This window comes from Pelophylax lessonae, assembly GCF_965119305.1.
Source record: "Pelophylax lessonae genome assembly, chromosome: 3".
Taxonomy (NCBI): Eukaryota; Metazoa; Chordata; class Amphibia; order Anura; family Ranidae; genus Pelophylax; species Pelophylax lessonae.
Window position 1 is genome coordinate 127,863,766 of NC_138770.1, and position 14,041 is coordinate 127,877,806.

The following is a 14,041-nucleotide window of genomic DNA, read 5'->3' on the forward strand; positions in this document are numbered from 1 at the left end:
TTCCTTTCATACTTTTGCATAGCTTTCTTGCTATTCTCTTTTTGTTATTAGTAACTTTTTTCTCCTCCATTATAAGCTTTGTGGGGCTTGGTGAAGAAGCACCTTTCCTCACTCTTGCACTGGGGTGTGCTTTCGAGAACTGGATGGCCTGATTCTCAAACTAGGCTTTCTTTTATGTTTTGTTTGCAGTCCAAGGCTCTGGAAGGGGGTCCAGGCGCAACCACCCAAGAGTAAATGTGCAGTTTGCGGGGCAAAGCTAAGCTCCTCGTGGAGTAAGGTGGTCTGAAGCATGTGCATAGACAGTTTAGTCTCGGATGACCCAACTATATCCTCTCAAAAGATGCTCACTTCAGTTAGAGATGAGCTTTCCTCTACCTTTAGTTCCTTCAAGACCCTGATTGGCAAGGTGCAGACTCCCATTCAGAGTCAGGCCTCAGATAGGACCGTGGCTGGAGCTAGTGAGGATCCAGAGGAGACCTAGGTCTCTCCATTCCTCATAGGAGGAATCAGGATCATGGGAAGAGTCTAAGGATAGGGATTCCGTCAGGGGCTCTAGGTACAAGTTGTCACTAGAAGATGTTTGATGATTTGTTAAAAACTGTCTATGTCACGCTTCAAATTGAAGAGGAGAAGGTTCAATTATCAAAACACGATCTTATGTATGAAGGAATGCATAAGAAGAAAGCCAAGGTTTTTCCTGTGCACAACTCCCTTCTAGATACAATTAGATTAGAATGGGAGAATCCTGAGAGGAAAGCATTTCTTTTCCAGCAACCTGTGGAACAAGTATACTAAGTTGGACGCGCCTCTTTTAAAAAAGGAACAAAGCAGCAGACAGAAATGGCACTTAGTGCTCCTAATTGAGACATGTACACACTATAGATGGATGTGCTTTGTTAATATTTCATATTTCATTTACAACCACTTTAACTATTTTCCAAAACAGTTACATTCCAGGCAAACCTTGAATGAGAACTGTCATAGTTGCTACAAGTAGTATGCTTACGTTGGCTCTTAACTGAATGGTCGAGCCATCATAAGGCTGGTGCCTAGCTGATCACATGTGCATCAACATGGCAACTGGAGATCAAACAGAAAGTAGGATGGCAGCTTCCTTGGCTATAAAGAATAGGAGAGTTTAGTTCTGCTTTAACCGGTTGCCGACCGCCGCACGACTATATACTGCGGCGGTCAGCCCCGGCCAGGCAGAGTGACGTATCGGTACGTCACTCGCCTGTCACTGACTTGCGAGCCTATCGCGGGCGGGCGCGCGCCCGCCGAGGCGCGCGCCCGCCGCGGCTCGTTCACAGGCAAGTCAGTGCGTGTGACCGGCGGACTCGATGTCCGCCGGCCACACTACGATCGCTCCTGTGAAGGGAGAAAGACGGAGCAGCTTGTGTAAACAAGCTGCCTGTCAGTTCTCCCTGTGTAAAAGTGAAGATCTGACTGTTCTACTATGTAGAACGGTTGATCTTTGCTTTTACACCAATAGCCATGTCCCTACACAGTAGAAAGCACGCCCCTAGGACACACTTAACCCCTCCCTGTCCAATAAAGTTAACCCCTTCCCTGCCAGTGTCATTTTTGCAGTAACAGTGCATATGTATAGCACTGATTACTGCAGTAATGTCACTGGTAACCCCAAAAGTGTCAAAAATGTCAGTCAAGGGTCCGATCTGTCCGCCGCAATGTCGCAGTACCGAAAAAAAAATCGCAGATCGCCGCCATTATGCGTTAAAAAAAAAAACACCAAAAATGACAAAAATCTTTCTCTTTGTTAGTAAACGCGATAACTTTTGCGCAAACCAATCAAAATACGCTTTTTGCGATTTTTTTTACCAAACATAGGTAGCATAAAACAAATTGGCCGAAAAATGTTAAAAAATTTTGATTTTTACTTTTTTTTTTGGGGAATTTCATATAAAAAAATGTGAAAAATATTGTTATTTTTGCAAAATTTACGCTCTTTTTTTGTTTATAGCGCGTGATCAAAAAATCGCACAGGTGATCAAATACCACCAAAAGAAAGCTCTGTTTGTGGGAAAAAAAGGACGTCAAATTCGTTTAGGTACAGCGTCGCACGACCGCGCAATTGTCCGTTAAAGTCACGCAGTAAAAAAATCGCAAAAAAACCCCTGGTCCTTTAGCAGCCAAATCCTCCGGGGCTTAAGTGGTTAAAGACCTTCCTTGTCCCAAAATGGGCTAGTAAAGGATTTAATGAGGAGTACAAAAATCCTATTTTGTTTTTTTTGCAGAACAGGTCAGCAAATATAGTCTGCATATGTACATCAGCACAGGTTTCTATATGTCTGGATTCACACCATGTCTATTGCATGTAGTTCGTGTTGATGCGAGTGATGTGAGTTAATGTGTTGACATCCATTTTTTTAATGCATTGTGTTCATGTGCTTTTTTTATGCGTTGCATTGATGTGCAGGTTATTTTGTTCACATGAGGAGCCAAAAGACATTTTTCAGTTTTTCTTTTCTTAACGTGCATTGCAATGCTCTCTGATGCCTTGTAACATGTCGCACCACGTTTTGCTACATTCAGATGCAGCATGTTCCATTTTCACAATGTGCGCACCAATACAACGCGTTAGTCTGAACAGAGACTACTGAAAGCAATATATTTTTGCTTGTTATTCCATTGAGCTTGCATTAATCAATGCTGCTCAATACATGTGGTGTGAATGGCCTCTTGTGAATGATCTTGTTAGTTTCTCCAAACCAGATTCTTAGGAACACTACTCTGCTCTTCCCTGAGGATAAAATGAACATGTGTTGACATCTAGTGGTGGTTTATTGTACATACACCTTTCCTAATTGTTCCTTGGTTGTCTAAACAGGTATTTTATGAAATATGGATTTGTGACCTCCAAAAAAGTTCCTGCTTAGGGTAAAATTGGCATGTAGTTTATATTAGCGCTGAATTATGTACTAGAGCAAGTAAAAGAAACCTAGCTTAGGGTCCCTTACACCATTGTTGGTGCATTGCATTACTGTCCACTTAACATGTGTTGTGCGAAGGCATCCTCTTCTTTTTGAATGGGCTGCTTATGTACCGTAATGCACACAGGTATATTCTTTGAGTGCGTTTACCAAAGTGCATTGAGGTGCCATTCTTGCAAAAAAACATTTAATTATAGATATGTGTAAACACATTAGAGATAAAAAGTTCCCAGAGCGAATGATTTGAGCCTAACTGAAATAAATCTGGTGCAGGTTTAAATGTTAGGCTGGCTTTACACCATTGCATTGTAACACCTTAAAAACGCTAACACCCCAAGGCACTTCCACAGTGCACCTGCATTGTAGTGTTCTATGTCAGAAAAAAAGATGCAGGTACAATATTTTGTCTGTTCTGGTGTGTTGAAATGGAGAAAGTGTCGTCATGCAATGCAATCAGAGGAGACAGGTGTACAGGGAGCCTTAACTTTTAAAGAAGAAAAAAAAAGTGTGTGTGTGTGTGTATATATATATGTATGCGCATATATATACAGTCAGGTCCATAAATATTGGGACATTGACACAATTCTAATCTTTTTGGCTCTATACACCACCACAATGGATTTGACATGAAACAAACAAGATTTGCTTTAACTGCAGACTTTCAGCTTTAATTTGAGGGTATTTACATCCAAATCAGGTGAAAGGTGTAGGAATTACAACAGTTTGTATATGTGCCTCCCACTTTTTAAGGGACCAAAAGTAATGGGACAGATTAACAATCATAAATCAAACTTTCACTTTTTAATACTTGGTTGCAAATCCTTTGCAGTCAATTACAGCCTGAAGTCTGGAACGCATAGACATCACCAGACACTGGGTTTCATCCCTGGTGATGCTCTACCAGGCCTCTACTTCAACTGTCTTCAGTCCCTGCTTGTTCTTGGGGCATTTTCCCTTCAGTTTTGTCTTCAGCAAGTGAAATGCATGCTCAATCGGATTCAGGTCAGGTGATTGACTTGGCCATTGCATAACATTCCACTTCTTTCCCTTAAAAAAACTCTTTGGTTGCTTTCACAGTATGCACTGTCCATCTGCACTGTGAAGTGCTGTCCAATGAGTTCTGAAGCATTTGGCTGAATATGAGCAGATAATATTGCCCGAAACACTTCAGAATTTATTCTGCTGCTTTTGTCAGCAGTCACATTATCAATAAATACAAGAGAACCAGTTCCATTGGCAGCCATACATGCCCACGCCATGACACTACCACCACCATGCTTCACTGATGAGGTGGTATGCTTTGGATCATGAGCAGTTCCTTTCCTTCTCCATACTCTTCTCTTCCCATCACTCTGGTACAAGTTAATCTTGGTCTCATCTGTCCATAGGATGTTGTTCCAGAACTGTGAAGGCTTTTTTAGATGTTGTTTGGCAAACTCTAATCTAGCCTTTCCTGTTTTTGAGGCTCACCAATGGTTTACATCTTGTGATGAACCCTCTGTATTCACTCTGGTGAAGTCTTCTCTTGATTGTTGACTTTGACACACATACACCTACCTCCTGGAGAGTGTTCTTGATCTGGCCAACTGTTGTGAAGGGTGTTTTCTTCACCACGGAAAGAATTATTCGGTCATCCACCACAGTTGTTTTGTTTTCCGTGGTCTTCCGGGTCTTTTGGTGTCGCTGAGCTCACCGGTGCATTCTTTCTTTTTAAGGATATTCCAAACAGTTGATTTGGCCACACCTAATGTTTTTGCTATCTCTCTGATGGGTTTGTTTTGTTTTTTCAGCCTAATGATGGCTTGCTTCACTGATAGTGACAGCTCTTTGGATCTCATATTGAGAGTTGACAGCAACAGATTCCAAATGCAAATAGCACACTTGAAATGAACTCTGGACCTTTTATCTGCTCCTTGTATATCGGATAATGAGGGAATAACAAACACCTGGCCATGGAACAGCTGAGCAGCCAATTGCCCCATTACTTTTGGTCCCTTAAAAAGTGGGAGGCACATATAAAAACTGTTGTAATTCCTACACCTTTCACCTGATTTGGATTTAAATACCCTCAAATTAAAGCTGAAAGTCTGCAGTTAAAGCACATCTTTGTTTCATTACAAATCCATTGTGGTGGTGTATAGAGCCAAAAAGATTAGAATTGTGTCGATGTCCCAATATTTATGGACTTGACTGTGTGTATATATATACATACATACAGTATATTTAAATAAAGAATGATTTAAAAAATTTATGTTTTAATATTTTTTTTTTTTTAACAATTTACAAAAATGCAAACTGAGCAAACACAAGAAAAGTCTGAATCAAATCAATATTTCTCTTACGTCCTCCGACAGTCGCCGCCTCTTCATATTCGTCACAATGGGGTATTAGACTTTGCTCCGAAGGAGTAGCTAGGCAACAGAATATGTTAACATTAAAGCTTTTAACATATCCCACCCTCAAGGGGTGGTCCCCTCAGTCAATACCCTCCTACTTCCTGCAACCATATCTCAGTTTCAATGTCTAGCTTGTCAGGAGTAGCTGGTTCTCTCTGTGCTGGGGCTTTGTGCCCCAGCCTCTTTCTTCTTTTTTGATTTTTGTTTGAGTTTTTTCTCTACCTTTACTTAGCTGTTCTTTTTGTCAGCATTAGTTAGTTCTTCTGACGAAGAGGATCATGCGGGCTGGGTCTCGGGCTGATCCCCCTGGTCGCAGGTCGTGGATCGGTGGCTTCCCAGCCTGCCATCGAGCGTTCAGCCAGGTAACGCTCCTGGCACAGTGGACGACCCATCCCTGTTCGGTGCAGGGATGATTGGTGAGGTGGCTACCTCACTGGACGCTGTGCAGTTTCTTAACCCCCATTTTGTGCGTCTTGTATGCGACTCTCCCTGCCTCATGTGCAGCGGCTTGTTCGCCTGTGCGGGTCCCCCACACCATTGAGAGGTAAGTGTATCTATGTGGGGACCTGTCTGTCTGGGGGGGTGTCAGTCTGGGACTGTGTAACCTGCCTCTGTTCACACTGTTTGTCTCCCTATCACTCTGCTGCATGCTGCGGGCTGCAAGGGGGGGGGGGGGGAGCTGTGTGACACTGTCTGTGTCAGCCTTGTTCAGTGTGAGAAGCTGTGTGCTGTGGGGCATGTTTTGTGGCATGTTTGGGCACAATACAGCGATCGCTGCGGCGATCTGCCATGTTTTTTTATATGGATGGTGTTATGTGCATTACTGTACTGTAGGAGCGGCGGTTTCGGCGCCAAACGGCGCCATTTTGCCTGCACTTGCTCCGGCCGCATGTTCTGCACGCATGGCGGCCATTTTCTTGTAGCCTCCCATAGGCTTTAATAGAGCGCCCTGGTCTCATCACTTCCTCTTCTCCTGGGTACACCGATCGAGGCAGCAGCAGCGGCGAGGGTCTCCTCAGGTTTTATCCTTCTGTTCTTGCTATATCCATTGCCTGTGTCAGTTTATTGTCCCTGTGGGGGTCTCATTGTGCTTGTGTGTGGTGCGGTGGGCTGCGCTCGCCGCGCTTGTTAAAGGGGCAGTTAACCCTTTATTCTCCGGCATATCATATTGGGGCAATGGATTCTCAGGAGGGCAAATTTCCTGCCACCTTGGTGGAAAGCTAGGGGACCGCTGTTTCCCCTCCAGGGGGGGGATTTGGCCACTATTGTGGCCGGCCTTGCTGCTCAAGTGCAGATGCTGGTGGCTGCTCAATCTACTAAAAGACCCAGAGTTTCTATTTCCTCTTATTCTGAGGGTGAAGGTGATGGGGCTGTTATGGCGGGGGTCTCCTTATCGGGGTCCCGCTCCTCCCTGGATCTAGTGGGGTCCGAGGTGGAGGCTGAGGTTGAGGGGGTTGATAATTCTCCCCCTGGCTCGCCTGAAGAGCTTGCAATTAATGGATGAATTGATTGCTTCCATAAAACAAACGCTGCGTTTGCAGGATGAAGTGTGTCCCCCCGCTGCCTTGTCGGCTTATGGGACGCAGAGAAAACGCAGGACGCCGCAGGTTTTTCCCTGCAATGATGATTTTCAGCGCGCTGTTAAGGAACATTGGCGCAATTTACGCAAACCTTTTGCTGTGCCAAGTAGGTTCAAGCTGCGTTATCCTTTTTCGCCTTCCACTGATGAACGGTGGTGTGTACCACCCCCGGTGGATCACGCAATTGCGGTTTTGAACAAATCCACTGCGATTCCTGCAGAGGATTCCCCGGTGTTCCGTGATGCCACGGATAGAAGATTGGAGTCTCTTGCCCGTCATACTTATTCTGTTACGGGTTCTATGCTTAAAGCTCTGTTTGCCTCTCTCATGGCGGCCCAGGCTGTCGCAAGTTGGACGCAGATGCTTAGGCGCGTCCTAGTGGCCGATTCGGCTTTGCCGGCGACCCTGGATATGGTGGATCAAATCCACCAGGGTGTCATGTATCTGTGTGATGCGGACTTGGACTTAGTCCCGTTGGCTGCACGTGTACACAGCGTGGCGGTGTTGTCTCGCCGCCTGGTTTGGTTGAAGTGTTGGTCGGTGGACCAATCTTCACGTAAGACATTAGCCAATCTGCCTTATGATGGGTCTCGCCTTTTTGGGGAGTCCTTGGATGTGTTGATTAAGGGGATCATCGGAGGTAAGATTACTCTCTTGCCCCATTTCCCCAAGGTTAAGGGGGCTTCTGGGAAGAAGCATGCTAATTTTCGGCCCCCTCAGGGGTCCTTTCGTGCCTTTCGGTCGCACTACAAGGGAAACCGTTCAAGGGTCAAGGCTCTCAAAAGAAGCCATGGTCTGGTAAACAGAAGTCCGGTCAGTCCGGACCCGCTGCCCATAACAGTGCGGCCTGAAGGGGCGCCCTCACCCAGTTTTGGGGTGGGGGGACGCTTGCTCGGTTTTCTTCAACCCTGGTTGGCCCGCGTGCGGGACCGGTGGGTTCAGGAGATCGTTCGATCTGGTTACAAGATCGAGTTTCTTTCTCGGCCGGAGAGCAGATTTTTTCCCTCAAATCTTCAACTGTCTCCAGAGCGTTTACGGGACCTGCACCTGGCGGTGCGAGACCTGAGGGCTCAGGGAGTGGTGGTTCCGGTGCCTCATCGGGACAGATTTCGGGGGTTTTATTCCAATCTGTTCACTGTGCCCAGGAAGGAGGGCAAGGTTCGTCCAATTCTGGACTTGAAGGCTCTAAACCGCTCTGTGCGGGTTCGCAAGTTCCGCAAGTTCCGCAAGTTCCGTGGTGGCTGCCCTGGTTCCAGGGGAATTCATGGCCTCCATCGATTTGAAGGATGCGTATCTTCACATCCCCATTTTCGAGGGTCACCAGAGGTACCTTCGATTCGCCATTGCGGAGGATCACTACCAGTTCGTGGCGTTACCTTTTGGTCTCGCCTCGGCTCCGCGGATTTTCACCAAGGTGCTTGCACCGGTTCTGGCATTATTGAGAGCCCAGGGCATCTCTGTCCTGGGGTATCTGGACGACATTCTGGTTCGGTCTGCGACCAGCCAGGGTCTGGAGAAGGACCTGTCTGTCACGATGCAAACTCTGCAGGAGTTTGGTTGGACGATAAATTTTCCAAAGTCGACACTGAGTCCGTCGGTTCGTCTTCCCTACCTGGGAATGATCCTGGACTCGGTTCAGGCGAAGGTCTTCCTGCCGGAAGACAAACTCAGAACTCTACAGGAGGAAGTCAGGTCCCTCAGGGACTTTCCACACTCGTCTCTGCGGACGTGTATGAGATGTCTGGGATTGATGGTCTCGGCCTTCGAGGCGATTCCCTTCGCCCAGTTTCACACGCGGGGTCTCCAAGCGGAGATCCTGTCCAGGTGGGACGGGCGACCTCAATCTCTGGATCTTCAAATCTCGTTGGGCCATCGCACCAGAAGGGACCTTCTGTGGTGGCTCCAGTCCCCGATGGTGTCGGGGGGCAAGTCTTTTCGTCCTATCTCGTGGACGGTGATCACCACGGATGCCAGCCTGTCGGGCTGGGGTGGTGTTCTGGGCGTTCTGTCCGCCCAGGGAACTTGGTCGGAGGTGGAGTCCTCCCTTCCGATCAACATTCTGGAATTGCGTGCGATAAATCTCTGTCTTCATCGTTGGACGGACCGGCTGCAGGGCTGCCCGGTTCGGGTGCAGACGGACAATGCCACGGCGGTGGCCTACATCAACCACCAAGGGGGCACCAGGAGTGCCCGAGCGGCTCGAGAAGTGGCCGACATTCTGTCCTGGGCCGAGACTCATGTCCCGGCGATAACGGCGGTTCACATTCCGGGGGTGGAGAACTGGCAGGCGGACTATCTGAGTCGCCAGACCCTGGATCAGGGGGAATGGTCTCTCCACCCGGCTGTCTTCCAGATGTTGTGCGCGAAGTGGGGTCTTCCAGATGTGGACCTGTTCGCGTCTCGTCTCAACAACAAGGTGAGAAGGTTCGTGGCAAGGACGCGCGACCCTCGGGCAGACGCGTCGGACGCGTTAGTGGCCCCGTGGCATCAGTACAAGCTGATGTACGCGTTTCCACCGGTTCAATTGCTGTCCAGGTTCCTTCGCAGGTTACACTCGGAACGCAGCACAGTGATTCTTGTGGCGCCGGATTGGTCACGCCGGTCCTGGTACGCAGACCTCGTGAATCTGGCGGTCGACGCCCCGTGGCGTCTGCCTCTTCGAGACGATCTCCTGTCTCAAGGGCCGATACACCATCCTGCTTTACAGTCGCTGGCTTTGACGGCCTGGCTGTTGAGACCGAGGTCCTGAAGGAGAGGGGTCTCTCCCCTGAGGTCGTTCATACCTTGATCAACGCGAGGAAGTCTTCCTCGGGGAAGGTTTACTACCGTACTTGGAAGGCCTATTTTGCCTGGTGTGAGTCCAGGGGGTTTTCACCCCGCACGTACTCGGTTTCCCGAGTGTTGTCCTTCCTTCAAACAGGTGTCGATCAGCGTTTGGCGCTGGCTACGATAAAGGGTCAGGTGTCTGCGCTGGCCGTTCTTTTTCAACGTCCCGTGGCTTCCAACTCCTTGGTTGGCACTTTTGTTCAGGGAGTGCGGCATCTGGTTCCTCCTAGGAGGGATCTTCTGCCCCCTTGGGACTTGAATCTCGTTCTATCTGTGTTACAACGTGCTCCTTTTGAACAGATCAGGGAGATCTCGTTGTCTATGTTGTCCAAAAAGGTCGCCTTTTTGGTTGCGATCACTTCGGCTCGCAGAGTTTCGGAGCTGGCGGCTTTGTCCTGCAAGTCTCCGTATCTGGTTATTCACTTGGATAAGGTGGTCTTGCGACCTAATCCTTCTTTTCTTCCGAAGCGAGTTTCGGAATTCCATCTCAATGAGGATATTGTCTTGCCTTCGCTGTGCGCGAAGCCTAAACATCCGAAAGAGGTGAGACTACATTCTTTGGATGTTGTTTGGGCGATAAGGGTTTACCTTAAATCGACTGAGTCTTTTCGAAAGACGGATTCCTTGTTTGTTCTTCCAGAGGGTCCTCGGAAGGGCATGGCGGCGTCGGCCTCTACCATCGCCAAATGGATCAGGCAGGCCATTGAACAGGCCTATGCTTTGCAGGGGAAGGTTCCCCCTGTGCCTGTGAAGGCGCACTCTACTAGATCTCTGAGTACGTCTTGGGCCTGTCGTCATGGGGCTTCTGTAGCCCAGGTGTGTAAGGCGGCGACCTGGTCGACCGTGCACACTTTCACGAAATTCTACAAGGTGGATGTTCAGGCATCGGCGGATGCTTCCTTTGGCCGCAAGGTTCTTAGTGCGGCAGTTCCCTAGGGTCCCTTGTTGGGACCTCTGGCTGTTGGGATAAGTTTTTTATCCCCTGGTTCTTTGTTTTTTCCTGGGTTGTTGCTCCTGTTGAGCAAGTTTTTTTTCCTATTGCCCAGCTGGTTTCCTTCCTTTGGTAAGGTTCCTTTCTTTGATGCGGAGACTGCGTTGCCTTACAGCGCGGATGCGTTTCCCACCCCTCATGTTTGCACTGGTTTGGGACGTCCCCATTGTGACGAATATGAAGAGGCGGTGACTGTCGGAGGACGTAAGAGAAAACGGAATTTTTGTAAAATCTTACCTGTAAAATTCCTTTCTCTGAGTCCTCCGACAGTCGCCCCTCTTTTGGGGTTTTGGTTATATACTCTACTGCTATTCCACTGAAACTGAGATATGGTTGCAGGAAGTAGGAGGGTATTGACTGAGGGGACCACCCCTTGAGGGTGGGATATGTTAAAAGCTTTAATGTTAACATATTCTGTTGCCTAGCTACTCCTTCGGAGCAAAGTCGAATACCCCATTGTGACGAATATGAAGAGGCGGCGACTGTCGGAGGACTCAGAGAAAGGAATTTTACAGGTAAGATTTTACAAAAATTCCGTTTTGCTGCGACTACCCTTTGGATTCAAACCAGCATCAATTCTCCTATGTACAGTGCTTGCGCATGCAATTTCTGAAGAAACTCGGCAGTAGGTTGTTCCAAATATCTTGGAGAACTAACCACAGATCTTCTGTGAATGTAGGCTGCCTCAAATCCTTCTGTCTGTTCATGTAATCCCAGACAGACTTCAGGATGTTGAGATCAGGGCTCTGTAAGGGTCAAACCATCACTTCCAGGACTCCTTATTCTTCTTTACACTGAAGATGGCTCTTAAAGCTGATCTTCACTGTATCTGAGCACCACAAATCAAATTCTCGATTTAGCTCTGTTTTAATATTCAAAGCAAACTCCCCCCATCCAATCATGCCTCTATGGTTTATTTTATTGAGAAATAACTTTGAAAACCCCCATCCCTAGCATTTCTGGACATGGGCATCTTGAGTAAGGGCAAATGATTCATGTAGCATTTACTTCCTGGAATCCATCTCCCTTTAGCTCAAGTATGCATGCAGGAGAGTAACTGAAGAAATTAAAAAAAAAAAGTTTAAAAAAAGTAACTATAATATACTTTCCTGTCTATTTACTAATGCAAGCAGCATAAGGATTAAATAGAATAATGACATTGGCTGTATGTTTGAGGTCGTTGTCCTGCTGCAGAATAAATTTGGGGCCAACCACACACCTCCCTGATGGTATGGCATGATGGATGTATTTGTTTTTATTGTATTTATTATTTATCTGCCTGTATTTCTCAGCATGGATCCTGACCAAATTTCCAACTCCAAGGAAACTCCTAGCAAGGAATAAAAAAAGCTTGGTAGTTTCACCCACTTGTAGGTTTGCAAAGTGCCTCCACCATGCATCTAGTAAGAGGGGATCATGTGATTGTAGAGGCAGCAACCTACTCAATTCGTTATCTTCCCAGTCATAGAGGTTACTGGAAATCAGCAATGGATGGTCTTGTTAGTGATTGTAGCTCAGTAACTGTTATTGTGTTGTATTCCAGATTGCTGATGAGGAGGCCAAGAAACGAACAAAGCCGCTCCGTGTAAAGAAGCTGTATGTGCTGGCAGCATTACTGGTGGAGCAATACCATACACATGTGAAGAATACACAGAAAGGAAAGCAGAAAGGAAAACAGACTGAGGTATGATAATCTTGATGTGCTCAGACTGACAGCTGATGGCAAATATTAAAACAAAAACACCTGGAGCTCAGTCAATGCAAATTCTTATAACAAAACACAGTTACCAAGATTGGTTCACGTTTGGAGGAAATATAGCATGTATTAAACCCAAAACTGAAAACGTAATATATTGTATACAGATTTAGATACACTAACAAACTAAAGCCAAACTCCAGCTAATACTTTCTAAGCAGTTACAGCAACAGTTTTTTTTCCTTTTGGAATAAAGGTTTTACATAAATATATAAAAGCTGACATTTGTAAGCACCCCTGTCAGTGATGAACTGTTTGTCTCAACACTCTGCTATAGCTGCAACAGGGTTTGTTCTTTTTAAAAACAGCAGTCCTACATGCTGGATCACCAGATGAAAATAAGGGAAAGTGATCCTAAAAAAAAAAGACAACTAATGCAGCAGTTATATCCTAGGCCTCATGCACACTGCAGCTGATAAACTCACATTTATGTGAGGTTGGGCATTTTATTAACAGCCCTTAAACTCCCTTCTATGTTATCCTATGTGTCCATGCATACATGGATCTTTTTTAGCAGTTTATCAGCAGGGGAGTTTATGGGCTGTTGTCTGAACGCCCTAAAATTACGTTAAAGAGCAGTTCTTCTGACCACAAAAAATGCCGAACGCTGAAAAATGCTCATAAACGCACATGAAGTCTAGGCACGTTTAGCACTTCAGCGTTTATCTATTTCAGTAGCCAGAATAAATTAAAATTCTTGCCAATGAAATAAATAAACTCCAAACTCTGTTAACCACTTGCCTACAGTGCACTTTCACCCCCTTCCTGCCCAGACTGATTTTCAGCTTTCAGCGCTCTCACACTTTGAATGACAATTACTCAGTCATGCAACACTGTACCCATAAAAAATTTGCGTCCTTTTTTTCACACAAATAGAGCTTTCTTTTGATGGTATTTAATCACTACTGGGTTTTTTATTTTTTGTGCTTTAAATAAAAAAAGACTGAAAATATTGTGAAAAAACGCATTTTTCTTTGTTTCTGTCATAAAATTTAGCAAATGAGTAATTTTTCTTCACAAATTTTGGCCAAAATTTATACTGCTACTTATCTTTGGTAAAAATAACCCAAATAAGTGTATATTATTTGGTCTTTGTGAAAGTTATAGAGTCCACGAGTTATGGTGCTATTCATGTAGTACTGAAGGCCTCATTTCTTGAGACATTAAAAAGTCAGGAAAGTACAAATACCCCCCAAATGACCCCTTTTTGGAAAGTAGACATTCCAAGGTATTTAATAAGGGGCATGGTGAGTTTTTTGAAGTTGTCATTTTTTCCCACAACTCTTTGCAAAATGAAGATTTTTTTTTTTTTTTTTACAAATTGACGTATTAACAGGTTATTTCTCTCACACAGCATATGTATACTTGCAACTACACCCCAAAACACATTCTACTACTCCTCCTGAGTATGGCAATACCACATGTGTGAGACTTTTTCACAGCCTGGCCACATACAGAGGCCTAACATCCAAGTAGTACCGTCCGGCATTCTAGGAGCACAAATTACACATATAATTTCCTGACAACCTATCGTATATTTG

General features: G+C 45.9%; 1 protein-coding gene across 1 annotated transcript in view; it reads left to right on the plus strand.

The window, feature by feature from the left end:
• Positions 1–14,041, plus strand: part of WDR35 (WD repeat domain 35) — a 144,697-nt gene that overhangs the window by 113,820 nt on the left and 16,836 nt on the right. The window contains 1 exon segment of the mRNA XM_082251296.1: positions 12,288–12,428. Within this exon segment, the coding sequence (XP_082107422.1) occupies positions 12,288–12,428 (141 nt within the window).